At 37.8% G+C, this 21,010-nt stretch overlaps 1 protein-coding gene across 1 annotated transcript in view; it reads right to left on the bottom strand.

Moving 5' to 3' along the window:
* The window catches only part of ube2f (ubiquitin-conjugating enzyme E2F (putative)), a 62,053-nt gene that overhangs the window by 17,530 nt on the left and 23,513 nt on the right, over window positions 1–21,010 (bottom strand). Inside the window, exons 5-7 of the mRNA XM_062432162.1 lie at window positions 14,065–14,132; window positions 7,313–7,383; window positions 6,857–6,914 (exon numbers count right to left, since the gene is read on the bottom strand). Coding sequence (XP_062288146.1) covers window positions 6,857–6,914; window positions 7,313–7,383; window positions 14,065–14,132 — 197 coding nt within the window. The remainder of the gene's footprint in view (window positions 1–6,856; window positions 6,915–7,312; window positions 7,384–14,064; window positions 14,133–21,010) is intronic.

Genomic DNA, 21,010 nt, shown 5'->3' on the forward strand with positions numbered 1-21,010 from the left:
TAAAGCACAAAATAAATTCTCCTGCCTTCCTAAAAAGTGAATACTAATACAAACATTGTCAGTGTGCTATAAAATCGTACATCCAGCCATTAAACTCATTTAGGTAAATTCCTTTACAAGTTTTAGTGTATGCGATGGTTACAACTATGTGAACAGACCACTCTGCAATAACCTCCACCAAGGATTTCTGTTCCCATGAGACAATGCAACTGAACCTCCTGCCAGCAGGGGCCATGGGCTTCCTTAATGAACCACTGCAACATGCCAGTATGACTCTATAGCGGGTCTGACAGTAGCTATAGGCGTTAGTGTTCTGTGTATGGGAAAAGAAGGCAGCACCATAATTGCCTTTTGTCACTGTAGCTTACAACTTTCACTATCCCCAACTTTGTATTTATAGGAGAGAAATCCAATTAGGAACAACGATGAGATGGTGAAGTGTGAAATGAAGTGTGTGGAAGAGACTGGGATCATTCTGTGTAAGGTAAAATCAGGCTTGACCTGAATACTAATTTTTCTAACTTTGTAAAATAAAATGTGACAAATAAATATATAAATACATAGATGTACATTAACTAATTGTTATTTATTTAACAAACCAGGTATTTGAGTCAGTATCAGACCAATATCTGATATTCAATATCCAATATAAATGTCTGTATTGGTGCTTCTCTAATGGTGACAGAATATAACAGAGTACTGAGGACCTTCACTAAGAAGTGAAGCTTTATTCACTCAGACCTGCAAAACAACTGTCTGCAGGTCCGCTGATTGACAATGTCAATGTCAACTTAATGCTTTCAGCACTTGTTTATCTTTTGCTCATTCCCCACACCTGTATTTATTTCATGTACATAATGAGATGGAGCTTTGAATATTAATTATTCATAAGCCAATCAACTAGAAAAATGTCTGTTTTGCCAACTGTGAGATAAAAGGAAGAGAAAATAATCTTGTAGGGGCTTCAAGGCTGAACTATCCACCAAGGACTTATTGTTTTTTCCTCCTCCTCTTCCTCCTCCACTTCCTCCACACACTGACAGATATTGAAAATCACATCAGATAACAAGAAAATTACAAGTTACCATATTATATACTAATATATTTCCCAAACTAAAAAACCTAGACATTGTATTTTTTGATCCCTGGTATTAGAAGTCTTTTTTAAACTTAATTTGGAATATTTTTTAAGTCTGTAAAATATGTTGAAAATGCCCTTAAACTCACTGCGACCACACATCTGTCCTTTTTAAAAGGCAGAGGTTGTAAGTATAACAGATGATCACATAAATTGTTTTTATGGTAACATCAAAACCGAAACAACTCTGAACTGAAAATGACCAATAATACTACAGACAGAAGGGGCTATTTTATATCCTCAAAGAAATAAATTAGGTAGTTAATTTGTTCTAAAACCCAAACAAGGAAACATGCTTTAAGTATACATCTCCTGTCCATGCTGGTTGTTGGAGTAATCCCAAAAGAAAAAAGAAAAGATGTATTCAAAAGCTTCATTTTGTGTACTTAAATCAGGGCCATGATTCAATTCAAAACTTGATTGTAGGTTTTTTACACATTCGAAACTTGATAATCAAAACTTAAAAAACAAAAAAAGGTTAGGCTACCTCAAAACATGTGTCTATAGAGCATAGACCAGGCTATTCTTTAGGGCATGTATCCATATAACTTTTCTCCCTGGTTAAAAAGCGCTGGCAGGGTGCCGGAGAGCAGTCATCACAACACTTCCAGCACTTTTCTGATGAAGCACTCCCCATGGGTTTTGTTTCTATGACAACAACATCTTGACAATTTCTATGATATCGCCTCTCTAACCGCTGTCGTATGATAGACTAGCGTCTCCCTTTTGCCCTTTTTATTGTTTTGTCACCATGAGCACGAAATGGAAGATAAAGATACTTGCTGTCAAACTTTATAAGGATAAGCTTAATAATGATGTCAGCGCTCAATCTGACAGCTGTGGAGCAAAGAGGGGCGTGGGTGCGTGACACGATCTGTCTGAGATATGATTTGTCGTCTGGAAAGGAGCGAGAGTAATGACACCAGTGCCTTTTTTGAAAAGTTCAGAGATTTTCAATTCAAACCGCTCGGCGCACGGAAAAGTGGGCGTGCTGGGAGTGCTGAGTGCAGCACTTTCTGCCGCATATGCTCTGTCCTCATTGAGAACAATTGGGGGGAAAAAAACTTCAAAAAAAACCCCACCATATAGACACTCAGCCTTACTCGCAATTACCATGTACATAGCTATGATGTGTGAATTAAATTATAACTGTACACTGTAGATCTTTGTGTGTTCAGAGACAAGTTGTGGATATAATACAGGCAACACAAGCAAGTTAAGTTCTGAGCGGAGGCATCAACACACTATGACAAGCAAAGCCAGTGAGAGCATGCCGATTTAAATTTTGACTGTACAACGCTGTCAGCTGAAGTATACAACAATAATTTCACACAGAAAAACATCAAAGTAGAATTTGTTGCGTTGAGATAGAGAATAAACTCAATAATTCTGCAAACAAGAACAAATCTCAAAGTAACAAGGTGGTGAGTTTGACATGTTTATATTTGTGTACTCATTACTTTGCAAATGTACTTAGCTCATTACCATATGAGCTAATTTTATAAAGGTATTTTATGTAGCTGTGTGTGTGTGTGTGTGTGTGTGTGTGTGTGTGTGTGTGTGTGTGTGTGTGTGTGTGTGTGTGTGTGTGTGTGTGTGTGTGTGTGTGTGCGTGCGTGCGTGCGTGCGGGCTGAAGTAGACGAGAGTTGTGGCCAGTGAAGAGGGACAGCATCACCCACTCAAAAACTAACACAATCCTTTCTGACTCACAGCTTTTGCACTTACTTTTTCTCACATAGGATTTATGTGCACCAACACTGACAGTCACTGACACGCATGAACCTGAGCCCAACCACTCTCACACTTACGAACATATCCACACACACAGACCTACATTTCAGTTAATAATCATAGACTGCATTTAAACTTGTCCACAAATATAAACAACAAACAGACACAGGCGAGGGGTATAACTGTACATTTCTACCCCTTTACCTGTGGAAGTTTGCTTCAGAGCTGAACATAAAGGTTACAGGTTGATGTCATGAGTGACCATCACAGTCATTAGCTGGCCACACACGTTGACATTAATTATAGTCATAAAAAGTTTTCTTTATAAAAGTTTTATATAATATATTTTTAAAAACTATAGTGTGTTTGGGTTATTTTTTTATTATCAGACACAAGGACGTGTGCAAATATATGTAACGCCACAATATGCTGAAAGGTGCATGATTTCAAAGTGAAACATTTTGAAATGATTGGAATTAACGTGACTTTATAAGTAACCCTCAGCTAAATGACCACATTTGCCAGCTTTATGTCATAACAATTTCTGCACCAGAAGACGTTAAAATGTATCCATAATTGTGTGACGTCACAGCTGGCAACGACACTGGATGTAATTGTGCACCGCGAATGACAATTTGAAACCCAATTTCAGAGGTCCTTTCTTTATTTGAATAGGATTTCATATAAATGTGGGTCATCCCAAGGCGGGTAATACTTTTTATAGGCACTGTAGCTCCAGACTTGGTCCTATTTCAGGCCTGCTAGCTGTGCACTGATGACTCCTCTCTCAACTTTTACAGATACGGCAGGCTTACCTCATGTATCCGTATCTTAAAAACCTTCACATAGTTCCTGCTTTCATTAACTTTCTAAGAATGAATGCCAAGGAAGAAAAGCATTCAAAACAATCAAGATATAACAAAAAGTATTATTTGATTATATTTTATTTTGTTAGGTTTACATGAAATGACTGAATACATTATGTATGTCTCCCCTTTCTGCCTCAGGACAAAAAATGCATGCTATGCCCCTCATGTTTCACCACTGTTTTCTGGTGATCACTGTGTTGTAAAAGGCTATATTGGTGAGTTAAAGACAGGAATGTGCATCATAGCACCAGGAAAATACAGCTGTATATACTTAATGCCTATTGTAACGTCATCCGTGAAAGTATTCGGAGGAGCTTTGTTCCAGACAATGAACAGCTGATGAGACAGCATTTACTGTACCTGCAATGCAATGGCTACATAAGCTGCAAAAATGGCAGGAAAGAAAAAGAGAGAGTGATTCTCTCACTCTATTTTTTCAGTATATACTATAATAGCTATGAATAAAGAGAGGTGATTTGTCATGCTGTCTCCTTTATTTTGCTTTTATTTCTAGCAGAACATAGTGGAAAAGTCAGTGGAGGTGATACATAGATACGTGGTTTTCAAGTCAATAAAAGGCCTAACTTAACTGTACACATGTTGTTACTATTACTGCATCCATTTCCTCAATTTCATATGCTCATAAACCGGTTACATCACAATCCTACCTTTCACACTGAGCCACACTGGCACATTTTGACTTTGATGATAAACATCATTTGTATAAGCAAATACAATTCCTGGGAATGATGCAATGATGTAATTGAGACACAGAATAGACAGATAGGATAGATAGAGGTATGGAGGGAAGGAAGTAGGTAGGTGCATAGATAGATAGATAGATAGATAGATAGATAGATAGATAGATAGATAGATAGATAGATAGATAGATAGATAGATAGATAGATAGATAGATAGATAGATAGATAGATAGATAGATAGATAGATAGATAGATAGATAGATGGAAACACACTTCAACACTTGTTGGAGGGTGTAATGTGAGAACACTAACACGTTACTTTGCAACATGTTGTCCCCATTATTGTTCATACTGACTTTAAATTCTAGAAAGAAACTTTGCTGTATTTTCATTAAACTTTCTAACATTCATTGAATAATTTATGATAATTTATAATAATTTATAAGCTTGGCTACAAAAACAAATCTGATTTTAACTAATGCACACACACTGTATCATTTAAAAAAAAAAAAAGTATGCATCCATTGCTGCATTTTAAATGATGTTAACACAAGGATGGAGGAACATTTATTTTAGGCTGTCTGAGTGGGTTCAAAAAGCTGAGTTGGTTCGACATGCGTCACAGATGTGTAGTGTGGAAAAGTCTAAAAATTGCAGCCACTCTAACCTGCTGCATCGAGATTGGTGTAGATTGGGAGCGTATCGGATCTGACCACACACAGAATTCAATCAAAGCAGAGCCTGATTTTACCTGACAAAGATGCAACAAAACAGATGTCATAGAAATAGCTATTATTTTCTATTTCTTCTTGGTATCATGTGACGTCTTAAGTGATACTGAGACACTCAAGTTACCATGATGACTCAGCAGAAAATCTAAATTTATCTAGCTTGCCAATTTCCAAATTGTGACAAATTCGTTCAGCAGAAGAGAAGAAAAAGGGCTTTGTCTGACAGTTGAAAAATAAGCCCCCCCCCCTAGTATGCTAATGTGTGAAGACAGCACCAGAAATAAAGAAAAAAGAAAAAAAAGGGACAGCTTGGACTGACTTATACAAATGGAAGAGAACTCTTAAGGACATAACAAATCCTTATGATAACTTCAAGAACGGTCTTGGCAGGAAACTCAAGAGGTATTCAAAGAGGATTCCCTGGAAGACTGTAAACTTTTAAATCTCTAAAAAAAAATTTAAAAAATATCAGTATCCCTCTTCTTCTGAAGGCAACCGCACAAAATATATACAAAGTCGCATATTTCCATAAGTACAAGCCCATCCCATCCCAGCGTGATCCAGTCTTCAGTCTGCAGAGAAGCAGCGATAAATGCCTCTGACTGATGAAAACGTTTTAAGGTCAAACTTAACATGGAAGGCAGCGCTTCACCATACGACTGCATTCAGTTTCGCAGCGAATTTGTCATAATTTTAGTCAAATCTTGAATCGGGATAGCAGTGGGCGTCCTCACTTTGAACTTCAGTAACAGTTTTTAAACATCTTGCAAAAAAGTGCTCAGTTCAGTCAAGGGGAAGGCATCAAAGCGCTGTTTTATATGCAGCTGAAAAGCCTTTTCATTGTGAAGTTTACCTTACATGGCTCAATTGTAGCTCCACAACATCTAATTATGAGCACTTTCCTAAACCAGTGGTGCATTTAATTGATGAATTATTTCATATTAACTATATAAATGAAAGAGATGCTAAGACAAATACACTCCCCCAATTCTCTTGAATTCTCCCGAGTGAATGGGAGTTCTGGCCGACACGCTGTCTCCATTCAAATGAACGAGTGTGTAGGCTGCAGAGCTTCATTTTCTGTCTGAACGCTGACAAATATTGATTAATAAATGCTTTGTTTACCTTGATTAATTAATTTAAATGACACAAGGCAGCAACAGAATAACCACACACACATAAACACATATCAGACTGTTACAACTTGGCATTCTGTGTGTTTATGTAGGAAACTTTTTTTTTGGAATTATTTATAAAAATGGCATTTCATGTGTTATACTTGTGATGCATCATGGTGCAAATACTGCTGTACAAAAATTAGGACATGAATTACAATAATGACTTCACCATTTATATGTTTTATGGAAAATTATAACTAAAATGTACGGTAGCATTGAACTGATTAAATCATATAGGCCGAAATGGCTTCAACTCATAATTGTAGTGCTACCTTTGTTGTTTGATTTGAAACACTACAAAAACAACCTTTTCCTTGTACTATTTCCAAATTCTGCCTGTTTTTTTTTTTAAGCCTAACTGTGAACTAAACATTGTAACATTGAATCACAGGCTGCTATCTGACTTGAAAATGTACTGTGTAAATTGAATGCTAACAGCCAAAACATCACACTTGTAACAGAGAGTAAAATCATCTTAATTAAATGGGTTTTTGTTTTGTTTTTTACCTTTAATGTTCTAGTGGGGGCCCATCCTGTGCCATCAATAGAGTGTTCCCGCAATAAGCTGCAGACATAAAATAAAAAATCACAGTCATTTACAGTACTTACAAGATATGTTAGACACTCTGTGGCTGCTTGACATTGTACTGTGTCTCTGAGTTATTGTCATGCCCTTTACACAATGCCAAAAGGTGCTGCCAACGCTCATAAGACTCCACAACACTGAAACAACTGTAATATGATTGGTTGTATCATTCAAAGGTCTGCCCTTTTGATTTCAAGCAATGTATCTGAGAATGGATACATAGCACAGGGAATACTACGACTAATACTACTTTCATTTGCTTTTATCAGTTTCTTACCACTGAGAATGTGAAGAAAAATAAGAAAACATAAGATGAAGAAGTGGAAGAAGTTGCTATGGTGAGGACAAATCATGAAGGAGGTGTCAGGCAGTATTACCTCAAGCAGATCTCTCCATTCTCTGTTATGTTAGGATGCCATATTCTGGTCAGACATCTCACTTTAGGAGGCTGTAGAAGAGCAGACAAGAGAGCAATTGTTAATAATTATTACTTTTATTTAATTTTAAACAACATTTTAATAACTGGTATGTACTATTCACAGCAGCAGGTGTTTAATAGAGATAACTCCATGCTTCTGCTGCAGTGGTAATGTTACAGGCTTTCCATGTTAGGCAGTGCTATTGATGTGGTTTGTGTGCGGTGCATCAGTGGTGTTCATTCAAATAGACTAGTCCCCAAGAACTCCGTGCCAGTGTCCACAGACTGTGTTTTTCCACTGTTGTTAGTCAACAGTGAAACATCTGTGCCTGTGTGTGTGTGTGTGTGTGTTTTGGACTTTTAACTTATTTAGTTAATGTTCACATTTGAGAAGGACAGTTTTATTGAGGCTTTCCGTTAGCAAATTGCTGGATTTACTAACACGACACAATCGCGACAGTCAGTTTTGTTTTCTCCACCTCAGAGGATTAAGTGTAAATAAAGAACATCTGGCATTTACAAGAGCTGCAAGGAAGGCTGCAGTGGGGAAAAGGAATGTGCATTGCTTTCATCTGGCCCTCTGTTTTGACTTGTTGGCCTTATTAAAAATGAATCAACTCTGTCAACCCAGGTCTGCAGGCAATATTTGACCTGCATGCCCTCAGATGTTTTAACAATAAAAGGATGTGTTCACAATTTTTCCAATCTGCCTAAAACAACAGTCAGGTGCCCAAATGAATATTGAAAGAGGTTTTCCTCGTCATATCATTCCTCCTGATCATATTGACTATTAAAGGATCCCCTTTAAATGTGCTTTCAATGTTAGCGATGGGGGGCAACATCCACAGTGGGTCCACACAGTCATATAGTGAAAAAATGCATTTAAAGGTTGATGTGAAGCTTATATGAGGCTTCAGCAGTCTGAGTTAGTCATATCAAGTGGATATCTGTCACATTTACAGTCTGTTTAGCATCAAATTCCGTCTTTGTGTTTCCTCAGTGTTTCCCTGTTGAGCCGTGGTGGAAGTATAGTAACAAAAACAGGGACTTTGGCAATAAAAAGACTGTAACATTGAAAGATATCTACTTGATTTCACTCATTTGGACAGCTGAAGCTTCATTTTAGCTTCAGATAAGTTTTTAAAAACATTTTTTCACAGGAATGGGCATGATGAAGTGATCTTCCAGTGGCCGAAATGAACAAAGGGAATAATTACACCAAGAAAAACACATCTGACAATTGCTTTAAGAAAGATTTGAAAAACTGTGAACTCATCCTTTAATATCTGTTAACATTAGCCTCTTATACTGCAATATGACAAATGACTGGTGTCTCTCTGAGTGTGTGCATGCTGCGACAGGGGCAGTTTGAAAGAGAAAATAATGTGTCAGTTTTCTTGGCCAGTACAGTTGTGCTATGTTACACTATCAGGTCATTTTATGGTGTACAATTTTTCTTAGTTACACGAAAGCTGTGGCATTGATGAAAAAAAAGAAAGACCAGATCAGTGGAATGAGAGACCTCAGTAGAAACAAGGAAGAAAGAGCTGTATTGATTTCTTCTACACACCTGTGCCTCTTTACTGCAGTGTACTATTTTCCCATTGTTCAAAACTTTAGTTCAACTTTGACACAGTAATAGTCACACAGCAGGAGTAAATAATGCTGGTGTGTGAACATGATTGATAGGGACAGTCCAGCACTAGCATCAAGTAACAGAACATCACTTTCATATTAACTAAAAGGTGTTCCTCTCAATCAGTCATTGTGAAACTAAGCCTTGCAGTAAAACTATGAAGTCTCCCCAAAGGTCGACCCTCTCTCATTGACTCCTACGTACGCCAGCTGTCTGTCTCTCAACTCCTGCTTCGCCCAGAAGAGTAGACAACTTTCAGAGTACTCTTATCTGTGACATACAGTTGCACTGAGGTGGCCTTTTGTTCTCTGGGACACACTCAAACACAGCGGTGCACAGCCTGGGGCTTGTGAGCGTTCGCACATTTACCCAGGTCCGCTCATCCTGGACATCTCAGAGGGAGGAAGCGCATGGATGAGGCAGCTCTGTGTTGTTTATTTGGGCTGAACTCTGCCAGGCCCCCACGGGTCCAAACCCAGGCACGAGGCACTTGCCTGTGAATTTCCTTCCCGAGTCTAGTTTTTAAGAGAAGTGCAGCTCCTCTCTATGCAAGCTGGCTGCTCCTCTCTAACAACTTGTCTACAAAGAAAGCGTTTCACTCGCCTTTTTCTGTCGTAATTGATGGAACAGATGCTTTTTTTCTTTTTGTTAACAATACAGCTGTCTACACAGGAATTCGCATCGGCTTGCGTTTCACTCACACACAAGTCACCAGAAAACATAAGAGACCTGCACTCAATACTGTGGCTTAGCAGATATTTTGACACAGGCTCAGGACGGACTAACTCGCTGCTTTCACCACACAGCTTGTGTAGACACCGAGTGATGGTCTGACTCTTTGACAGGGACCAATTTACCATACGAGACCGAGAAGCAGCACTCCGACAACACAGTTCCCAGGCTCTTTCTATCACTGTAGATCTCAGCAGGCTATGACAACCTGTTCTTGAACTGAAAATGAGCAAGCTCTTTGATTTCATAGATTCATTTTGAAAGAAAAAAAAAAAAGCCTCTGCACTCCTGAATATGTGACAGATGTGCTGGAAGCAAAAAAAAAACCTTTTGAAACATACATTTGTGCTTCCCTTCTGCAGTCACACAGATATCAAATAAACTGTAGATGTTTGAGTCATCTGACATTTGATGAATCACTGTGATTCACAATGTCTTGAGAAAAGCGTCTGACAACAAAATCAACAATTTAGTTGAGTGCAGAGGTGAAATCGTGAGTGCGGGAACTATTGTCGCTCTCAGTGCAGCAAAAATATAGAACTGGCAGCACGGCTTAAAAGTTTTCTTACCGGCTTTTATGAAGTTTTCCAAGAAGAAAAATAATTTTGGGACCACGTGCCTTGGAAAAATGCCACTAGAAAATTATTTAAAAATAATCAGGAATAACGAAACAAACAAAACGGGAAGCACATCTATAAACTTAATGCTTTCTCTCTTCCTCTAAAACATTTTTAGAAACGTTTCCTCCTTCCTAAAAACACAAAACAGATTGATATGAAGTATCAAATGACATGTTTTAGACAAGGCAGAATAATAATTAAATGCACCTTATCCTCCCTCTCTGTCTCCAGGTTAATACAGATTTTGATCATATTTGAAAATATGATGCTTACATGAAACTGGTTATTCATGTTTCTGTATATATGATTCTAACATTATTAAAGGTTTCTGATCATCTGGCTGTGTGCAGGTGCGTCTTTGACTCCACATCCAGACACTCAAGTCAAATCTCTACTGACTGAGTTATGAAAATGAATCTGGCTGCCTGGACTCTGCTGGATCTGGGTACTTCAAAGTTTCACCATAAAACAACAGAATAAATGTATCTTTTACATTGGCGGTGTCAAACTGCCACTCATGTCACTGTGTAGATGACTGATGCATTGTCTACTGTATGTCTGGAGTTGAGTGCACACATGGCACCCAGTAATTAATGCTACATATGTAAAGTGTGTAAATTATAAAATTTGGGACGGGCATGTTAGGTTGAAGATTCAGCATTTCATACTTAACCAAACTAAAGCTATTTGTAGTCCATGAGGCTGTACATTTGTAAATAAGGGATATTACAAATTACTGATTGGCCATTAAAGGTAAAACAGCAAATCAAGGGTTTTTCTAGCACTACAAGAGGGTTGAACTTTGGCCAAATTAATTAAGTAAAGACACGACTGTCTGCCTGATAATGAAGGACACTGACGGCTCTCTCCAAACAGCGGACATTTTCAAATGAGGGGCCGATCCTATTGACTGCGCAGAGGAAATAATGTGCCTCGACGTCATTTATTTCAGCAGAAGGAGAAAAGTGGGAAATTTGCTGCAGTGGTTTCAAGGCAGCAGCTTATCAGAAGAATTCTAAGTGTCTCATAAATGAGGTTCAACAGCTACAAGGCTTTGAACAAAGGAGCCTTGGTTTTTTACATTGGACACTCAGGATGTTGAAGAGCAGATGATTTGTGGAAGTTTTTTTTTTTTTTCTATTGAGCGAATAACTGTGATATAGCACTAACCAGAGCAGACTCTTCCAGGTAGACGACTGGCAGCTGATTTGAATTGCAGAGATTCGTGAGATCTGCAAACTTGTTTATTACTGTTTTCGTTTTCAGCCTTACGTGTAACATTTCAAGATATATAGTAAAACACAGTGGCCTATCTGATGCTGCTGTGCTTATTTTATATACTGTGTTGCTTTGCTAGCTTCTGGTGATTGCCTTTGTCATAGTGGGAAACCACCTTACCACAGTTTTACTCATTTATACCTTCTTATGCCTCCTTTAATTAACCTTTTATTAACCTTTAATTAATTTCACTACCTACTGATTATACTTATGCCCACACTTACTGTAGATTAAATATTGGCACAGTACAACAGCAACTCCCACAAAACAAAAGGGGGCAATTGATTAATAACCGTAAACAAACATAAAGAAACAAAAACGGCTAAAAGTTGAGGTTCATTTATTACAAATTGTAAGGTTTGTAGTTACAGAAGCTGGGGGGGGGGATTTTAACTTTCTACATGTTTTCAGCAAATTAAATTCAGTTCTGCACACACAAGCAATTTCACATGAAATTTCTTTTCCTACCGCAGGTATTAATTAAAGCACAAAACACCTATTTAGTCGGACCTCTGAACAGGAACACCTTAAAATATAATTATAACAATCAGAACAAACACATCATTTTCAGTGGTGCTGCGGCTGCGGTGGATCTGTTTAATCAGCGCTAAGCCTCAGAGCGGAGCTTTAGTAAATGAGGAAAAATGCAATTTGACTGTTTATCATCTAAAATGATCCGAATCCTTTCTGAAAATCCCCCCTTGTGTTTTTCAGGTGGATCATTATGCAGAGCTGTTATTGATTTTCCTCAGCTCTGCACACTTTCTGTGCCCACGTTAAAAAGCAGAACTGCAACATTTTTTGGTTAACCTGATGGATAAAATCTCATTTACAAAACCCAGCCTGGATTCAACACACGCAGCCTGTGAGGAACAAACAATGAAACACTGTTCTGAGAGTCAAATAAAGGACTGTTGTAATGTGAGCTGCAGGTAAGATTTAAACCCAGGCTGCCTCTATAAACCGGTTTGATGTGTATGTTCATAAAGTAATACAACCCAACCGCTGTAATTTTGTACTGGATAAATGACTCTCCATAATTAACAAGGATCATCATTTTTGTGGCTCTCCTTAACTGCAGCTGTGCCCTACTAACTAAGTAATATTTAATGTGACCTTATTGAAGGTGGTACACTGATGAGGAAAGCCTCTAAAACTTAACCTTTCTGTTTTTTGAGACTGCTCTTCACCAGTCATTTCATCCTCTTCACCGCCAACTCTGTAATTGCGAACCACTTTATGAATCGATTAATGTTTAATGAATGAATGTTTATTATTTCTTATTCTGTGGAGGGTGTCATAAAAATGTGTGTGTGTGTGTGTGTGTGTGTGTGTGTGTGTGTGTGTGTGTGTGTGTGTGTGCGTGTGCGTGTGCGTGTGTGTGTGTGTGTGTGTGTGTGTGTGTGTAAACGTGTAATTAAGGACTTATACAAAATACAGAGACAAAAGGCATTCACATCCATTTGAATAGATACACATAAAATGACGATATCTCGGATTCAAACAAAAGACACAGATTCATGCGTACACTATGTGAACACACACTGACGTGGTGAGATAAAGCCTGTGCAGCAAGAATGAATGGAAGAATAGACAAAGGAGAGAGGTGAGCGGAGTAAGTCTTAATCATGCAGGTCAGGTGAAAAAAATGATGCAGTGTGTGTATGCTGCAAGAATCCACAGACAGATCCAAGCTCAGTATCTTAATATTCCTGTGTGAATTTTAAAAATCTCAACAAAAACTTTTATTTCTTCTTGTTCCTGCAGTTGAATGTTTGAGCTTAACTGTTCAGAATGATGTTTGTGCAGAGTTTGACACTAGAAAGTTTATCTGTACTCGCTGAAAATTTGATTTTAAAGGGCCTATGAGCAGGATTTGTAACATCACAACTAAATTTGGAAGCCAATCCTGGTCCAATATTAATAATAATAATAATGGTAATAATGATAATGCACTTTATTTATAGATGCCTTTTCTAAGCACTCAAGGACACCTTACAAGACATACATAAAACAACAACAGTACACCAAACATAAGAACATCAGCAAACATTGCAGTTAGTTCAATTTTACAAAAGATAAATAAATACATAAATATTACGCTAACACGAGTGTGATGTGGTAAGTTGAAGCCTCCAGTGCACAAACATACATTAAGGACGGACTTTACAGTGAAGTATGAGACATCTTTTAATTGTCTTAAATGTTCTCATGGCTCAGGGAGTGCTATCTAAATTTCTTTATTTGTTGTCTGACCCTCAATATAAATACAATAAAGCTGCTACTACTACTAATATGTTGACATGGAGACGATACTTCACAGGCACAACAGAACGTAACGGACCATTATGTGTCATTATGTCAACAGGCATACTAATTAATGCACAAGCAGACACACAGATTTACTTTTTACACCAACCAATGACAGATAACTGTACCACTCACCACCATGTTATAGGCTTCTGGGACGTCTATTTCAAACTGAAACCTTCCACTTTGGTAGTAACCCTCATCTGGAAGGAAAGACAAAGGGGTACATAAATGAACAATAATCATTATACACTGCTTATCATAGTTTAGAAATATACACAGGACAAGCTCAGAGATCAAAAAACATCCTCGAGGAAATCATCTTCACCAAAAAGACCAAAACCAAACATCACAATACATGAAAAAACAGGCTGAGTAATAATAACATAATAACCATAGGTGAGGGAAATTTTACATATTTTACTTTTAGGTTTTTTGTATATATTATTTGTTCTAATTCATTTATGTATATGTATTTGTTTGTGTATTTGTAGGATCTATGGGATACATGAATTCCCTCAATGGGGATGAATAAAGTCTATCTATCTATCTATAAGTATTACAGGAGATAGAGCTTCGTTTACAGCACTGCATAAGGCCAGTTGTAAAAGTAACAACTGGGAAATAAACATACTATAATTCTGGTAATCTGAGTTTGTTTTACATATTTGTTTGATGCAGTAAATTGTCAGATGAAGTTGCAATGCAAAGAACAGTTGAGGAGCCAGGTTCAGCTTCTTTTGCTTTACAACCTTTTGCTTTTGGTATTTTTTACAGGAGGCCTGTGCATTGGGACCCCTGCTGTGCCAACGCACTCTGGTCTAAACTGAGATCGAACTGAGTCTCGTGTCACAGATAAATCTTTTGACACTGAGTAAATGAGAAGACCAATTAGAAGAATTGAATCTCATTCTAGGATGTAATCTCAGGGGGTAAAAGGGATAATGCGTGACCTCTCAGTCCAACCACACTCTGTTGGCCAAACATTACACTGGATTAACTCTCATTTCCCATCTGACTCACACACACACACACACACAGACATTTGGTAAACATACACAGGGAGACTAAAGCCATCCACACTGTCAATAAACACACACAGTGATTTTGAAACCCACTTTTGTTAAAAACTCTATTCATATATGTGTGCAATATATTACTAGTGCAATATTTTGGTGACACTTGCACTCAGAGCACTTTATTTTTTTAATTTACCCGCCTCGTCTTAATTTTTACCTGCCTTTGTTTTGGTTTTTTTTTTATTTTTATGTCGTATAGTTTTATGATGTAGTAGTATGTCTAAATACCGTGATGGGAACTTGAAATTTCATTGTATTATGAATACAGTGACAACAAAGGCATCTTATCTTATCTTAAAAAGGGCTAAACACACATGTAAGCATAAAACATGTAAGCTCACTCATACACACACATCACAAATGAATCAATCCACCTTTATAAGCTGTCCAATCACACGTTCACTCACACTCTGTCTCATCACTCTGCAGCCTGTAAAGCCAATGCAATGCTTGTTGAGGACATTGGATCTATTTAAAAGGGATCTTAACCCAATTAGATGACATTTACATTCGTTGCGATCTTACGAGGACACATGGTTAGAAATAGACCTGCATGAAAAGTTGGAAAAGAGACTCTGACGCTCACAGAAAGAAATGACCGCCTACAGTTTGTCCTTTTACCTGCACAGACTGCTATAGAGCTCACACACACATGAAATGATAAATCTTGGCAACTTCTGACTGAACTCAGGAAAGTGACAGAGCGACTGAAAGGAAGGGAGGGCCCGTGGTACTAAGCCATGTTACAATCTTACTGTGTGTGCTGTACTGAATGAGCAGCCCTTGCTCAGCAGTCATACGTGGACCACACACTAAAATAAATATAAGGACACTTCATACTCAAACAAATTCACACAAATGGAACAAACTACTATTTTATTTGTTTGCATGTAAACAATTTTACAGGACATTTTGTACCACTTTCTTTAAATATACAGAGAAGCAAAAGATTTAGAATTTAAAAATGCCCAAAGTGCCGTTAAAACAAGCTCATCCCGTTCCTTCTCTCTCTCTTTTATCTCTTTCTCTCCCTCTCTTTGTACTCAAACGCTGAGCAAGTCGAGATAATGCCTCCGTAAAAAGGTCAATCTAAACCTTACCCGATTCCATTCACTGTAACAAAGACAGAGGTACAATTTAATTAGACCGTTCAAACAGTCTCTCCTGCATTATACATGACACGGAGATGGAAAGAGGGGGGAAAGACACACAAGCTTGAATAAGTGTTAAGTAGAAAAGGGGACGATAGAATGAAACCAGAGGATGGACGGACACAAAAGGGACGAGAGAGTAACAAAACGCACAAAACTGAACTGAAGGAGGGGAGGAAAAAAAGGGAAAAGACACCGAGAGCATCTGCCGACTAAAAGCTGCAGTCAGAGGTCGTAAATAATTCATGAATGTCTTCGGTACACTGGAACAATCAGTCTTTACTGTCATGAGACACTGGGCTTTGCACACATACACACTTTTACACACAAACACACACACACACACACACCAGCTAACATCCAAACTCTGAACTCCTTCTGGGGAAATAAATAAATACAATATGTTCAAATGACAGAAAGATGTTCGTTGGTTACTACTGTTAACAGGAAGGTTACCCACACATTTGCATTATTTTACTTCCTACAGCAGTCTATACAGTACTGTGTAAAGGTTTTAGGCACATTAGACCACAATCAGGAAGGCGTCTGATCTTTCCTAAATTCTGCTGCATGACAACGAGTCCAAAGATAAATAAATCCAGAGTCATAAAGAACTATTCTCAGAAACAAGAAGAACAAGTAGTCCTGCAACAGATGGTATAATGCCCCCACAGAGCCCTGATCTCAATATTAGTGAGTCAATTTGGGATTAGATGAAGAGACAGAAGCAAATAACTAAAGACGCCTAAAATAACTGTGGAACAAACAAACTGCCAAGTGCACTGAGGAGAACTGGTGTGGGTTTTTCGTATGAAGTTAATTGATTCATAAAAACTATTCATGGCATTGAGAGCATCCTCACTTTTAGCACAGTACAAAATGTGTTTGAATACATCAGAGGTGGTATGTTGTATGTTTTCTGGCCTTTTTCCACTGCAGCACCACTGGGTCAAATTAGCAGCAAGGCAGAGTGGCAGCACCAGCTCTCTTAAAACATCCATGGTTCACATTTGTACTCGGTCTGGATCAAAGTAAAAAAAAAAAAAAAATAAAAAAAAAAGATTACATTTTTGCCTTTTAGTTCGGGTATGTTTCGCATTCAAGCTGACTTTTTATAAACTAACCGCAGTACAAAGACCTCTGGACTGAGTTTTGGTGACCATCCCCCTGCACCCGCTATAACATCAGTGTTATATGGACCCAAAGGGGAAAAACAAATTCCTGCGACTCACAGCAAATCACGCAGCCCTTTACTGCTTCTCATGTGTTTATTTATCATCTCTGGCAAGCACTAAGAGCACAAAAAGAAATAACAGACTGTAAATTATCATTATATAAGATGGCGACTAGACTTCACATGTTATAACTACTGATGGACAGCTCAAAACAAAGATACATGTTACTGTGCATATAGTCATAGTGTACAGTAGGGCACAAGCACAAAACCCCAGTTTTACCAGCTGACTTTTGCATGTATTTACATTGCTTACATTGTCCTTTAGATTTAAATGACTCATGCAAAGCATCATGATGTCCTGTTTTCTGTCTACTTTACCCCCGAAACGAACCTAAGGAGAGTTTGGTAGAAAACTAATGGAGACCCTCCTTCGGATGACAGCTTTTCACACCAGCCTTAATTAACCGAGCAGACGCACAAGAACTCCTTTTACCGTAATCAACGGACTAGGTGTGAAAGCCTTTGTGGGGATCAATAATGTAAAAAAGCAAAAAGGAAAATACATGTGAAGGAAAAGCAGTAGCTGTCCCGCCCAGATTAATTAGTCAAATTGCAGGAAGGGAAAGTGAACCACAATGACATGTACAGGGCGTGATTGGTGTTGACAGATAATTATTGTTTCTGACAGAGTGCTGACACATCCATAATTGCAAGCACACATGAAAAAAGGCAGCTGAAAAACCTCAACCCACAATGATGTTTCTGTGCATCATTGTACAGAAAAACCTTGTATTTAGAAAATACATTATTACTTTTTCTTTTCTTTTCTTTTCTTTTCTGACTACTATTGTGTGAGTACATATCCTTCAGGGCTGACTGGAGTTCCATTCACATATAACATGTATGTTTTATTTGTATTCATGTAGGATGACGCATGTAGACGTACTAGAAAGATACATGTCCTTGATAGAGTGCTGTCTCTGGAAACATTCTTTAAATGTATAATAATTTGTCTACTATTTCCATTAATCATTAGATACATTAGACATACTTATTTTTGTGATTTCTGTCAATTATTTACATACAATATCAGATATCTATGTTAAAAGTAGTCAAAAGAGCCAAAACATGAGGTGAACATATGTAAAAATGCTCTCAGACAGGACTTTTAATTCATACTGATGTCAGATTGTTCACACATGCCCACAAAATTTCACTTTGTTGCTAAGGATGTTCAAGGAGTGTTTGCATTGTACGCATATTTCGGATTGGATTTTGGCTCAGACCTGTACGGATGTATTTGAGAAGTTGACATTTTGAGTGAAGGAGGAGAAAGAAATCTGACTACTACTGTTTGATTAGATATCCTCCAGTGTTGGCTGGGGTTCACTGGGGGGGGAGCTCAGAGAGACAGGAGCTTAAAAAGCCTGTTTCAGAGAGAGGTTGAACTGCATAAAGATCCAGTATAAGATATGTTTTTTTAAACTGGAAGTCAAAGAAATTTATTCCAGTGGAGAATAAATATACAGACCTGAAAATGTGCATGATATGTTCTCTTTAATCTTTCTTTAACCATGTTTATGATTATGTAATAATTTGAGGTCAAGCATTAACATTAGCCTACACATGAAAACTGAGTGACTGAAACCCCTAATAAATATAATATTATTTGGTGAAAATGTCTTAATTTAAAATTTTTTTAAAAATATAGCTATCATACTTGCTATAAATCTACCTTTTTTAAGAGTCAACACAACTCTCGGTATCCCTACAATGTGTCCACTTGCTCATACACTCAGGGTTTTTGCTGGTAGCCATAGCAATGTGCACAACACATTAATTATACATGTGCAAATCGAGCAGAACGAGTTTGCATCTGAATCACAAAGACGAAACAATATGCACATCCATTTTCTTTCACCGTGTGCGTACTTCTGTGAATTCAAACGATGACCACAAGAGAATGTGTTAACCTCGGAGTGTTGCTGCTGTCCCCATTCCTCAGAGACACAGTGGTCCGAGGCCACGAGGGTCACCGCATGGAGCTGCTGCATGGGAAAGGGAAACTGTACTAAACAGAGTAACTACAGAGAGAGAGACAGAGAAACTGCTCTGATCATTTACTAAGCCAAAGATTTTTAATGCAGCAAAAGAGATGTAAGATTCATGTTGGTATAAATACATCTGAATAAAATAAAACAGAGACTATTTTTGTTTTTTTATGTTGTTGTTGTCTTTGAGTGATGTGACCGATGTGAGTCACTCCACTCTCTCTCTGATGTGAGTTATTTTCATTTTTTTCATAAATTTAATTGGTGTGTTGTTGATCTTTTTGAATTGTGTGGGGTTGTTTTGTTTGTTTGTTTTTTTTAAAATGCTGAACCTTTGTTTGTGTTGTCTTTGTCTTCTAACATCTTGGGTCCATGTTGGAAATAAGTGTTTTCAGCTTGGATTTTTTTTTGTCTCTGTGTCAGACGATCCATAAATAAAATCAATCCAAAGACAATACAACACAAAAGCAGCTTGGTTTGAAAATGTTACTGACTATCTTCACCTGGATGAATATTACACCACACACCTTCAACGCAGCAACATAAAGACTGCGTTATTGTTGACAAGACTTAATGAACAAGATGATAATGTTAACATGTGTGACGAGTTATTTTTATATTACTGTTGCTCTGTAAAAACCTTTCATAGATATGTGTAGGAAATGTTTAATGAGGCAAGAATTAAATAGTCAAATGGCTCCAACACAAATTAGATTTTTCTCACTTTTCTCACTTTTCTAAAAAGCTGAATTTCTAGACTTATATTGTTTTGATTTAGTCACATTATGTCAAGCAGTGTGTTTTGTAGGTGAATCCATTAAGACATGAGCCAACAACTGTCAATCAAATGCTTCAATTAAATAAAAGAATTATGATTATGTTCATAGAGTATACAGTGCTAATTAGTATCTCCCAGGGAAACCAGGAGAACAGAAGAAAACACAACAGAAAAAAGGAAAAAATAGAAAAGGATTGGAGAAAAGAAGTACTTGCGTAAGCCGGGACTCCTAATTCATCATCCCAACAAGTTGAGACAAGTTGAGATGTTTTCACTGAAGACAATGAGCATCCAGATGCAAGTTGCTTTTCTTGCTGGCCTGCCTGCCCGCAAATACTTTCCCTGCGATGAAAATGTGAGCTTCTCAGTGTAAATTATGAAGCTACTTTATCATTCTTGAAGGAAACTGGACAGCACAGTTTAAGGGTCATATAATAATTAGGGCCGGGACCCACGGGGCCAACCAAAGCGGTCTCATCAGCTACTTCGTTCATGTTCACTGTGGTGTGTTGTTGTCTGAACTACGCTAGTTGGTGCTCCAGTATAATCGGTCCGCCTGAAACTCATCCAGTGAGAAACGTTCCGCGGTGCAAAAATAAGTGCGATTAAAATGTGTCAATTTTTTTAACGCGTTAATTATTGTGTAATTAATTAATCTTAATTAACGCGTTAAAGTCCCGGCCCTAATAAAAATGAAACAGTAGAAGTACGAAACCTCACCTGGATGTGTTTTTGTTGTTGCTGTCGTAACACAGAGCACATACATACACCTGCTATCAATGTAAAATGAAGGGAGTTTTAAATAACGGGGATGCCGAGGGTAAGGATAGGAATTAAACAAAATA

Source organism: Scomber scombrus, chromosome 13 (genome assembly GCF_963691925.1).
Source record: "Scomber scombrus chromosome 13, fScoSco1.1, whole genome shotgun sequence".
NCBI classification, from domain to species: Eukaryota; Metazoa; Chordata; class Actinopteri; order Scombriformes; family Scombridae; genus Scomber; species Scomber scombrus.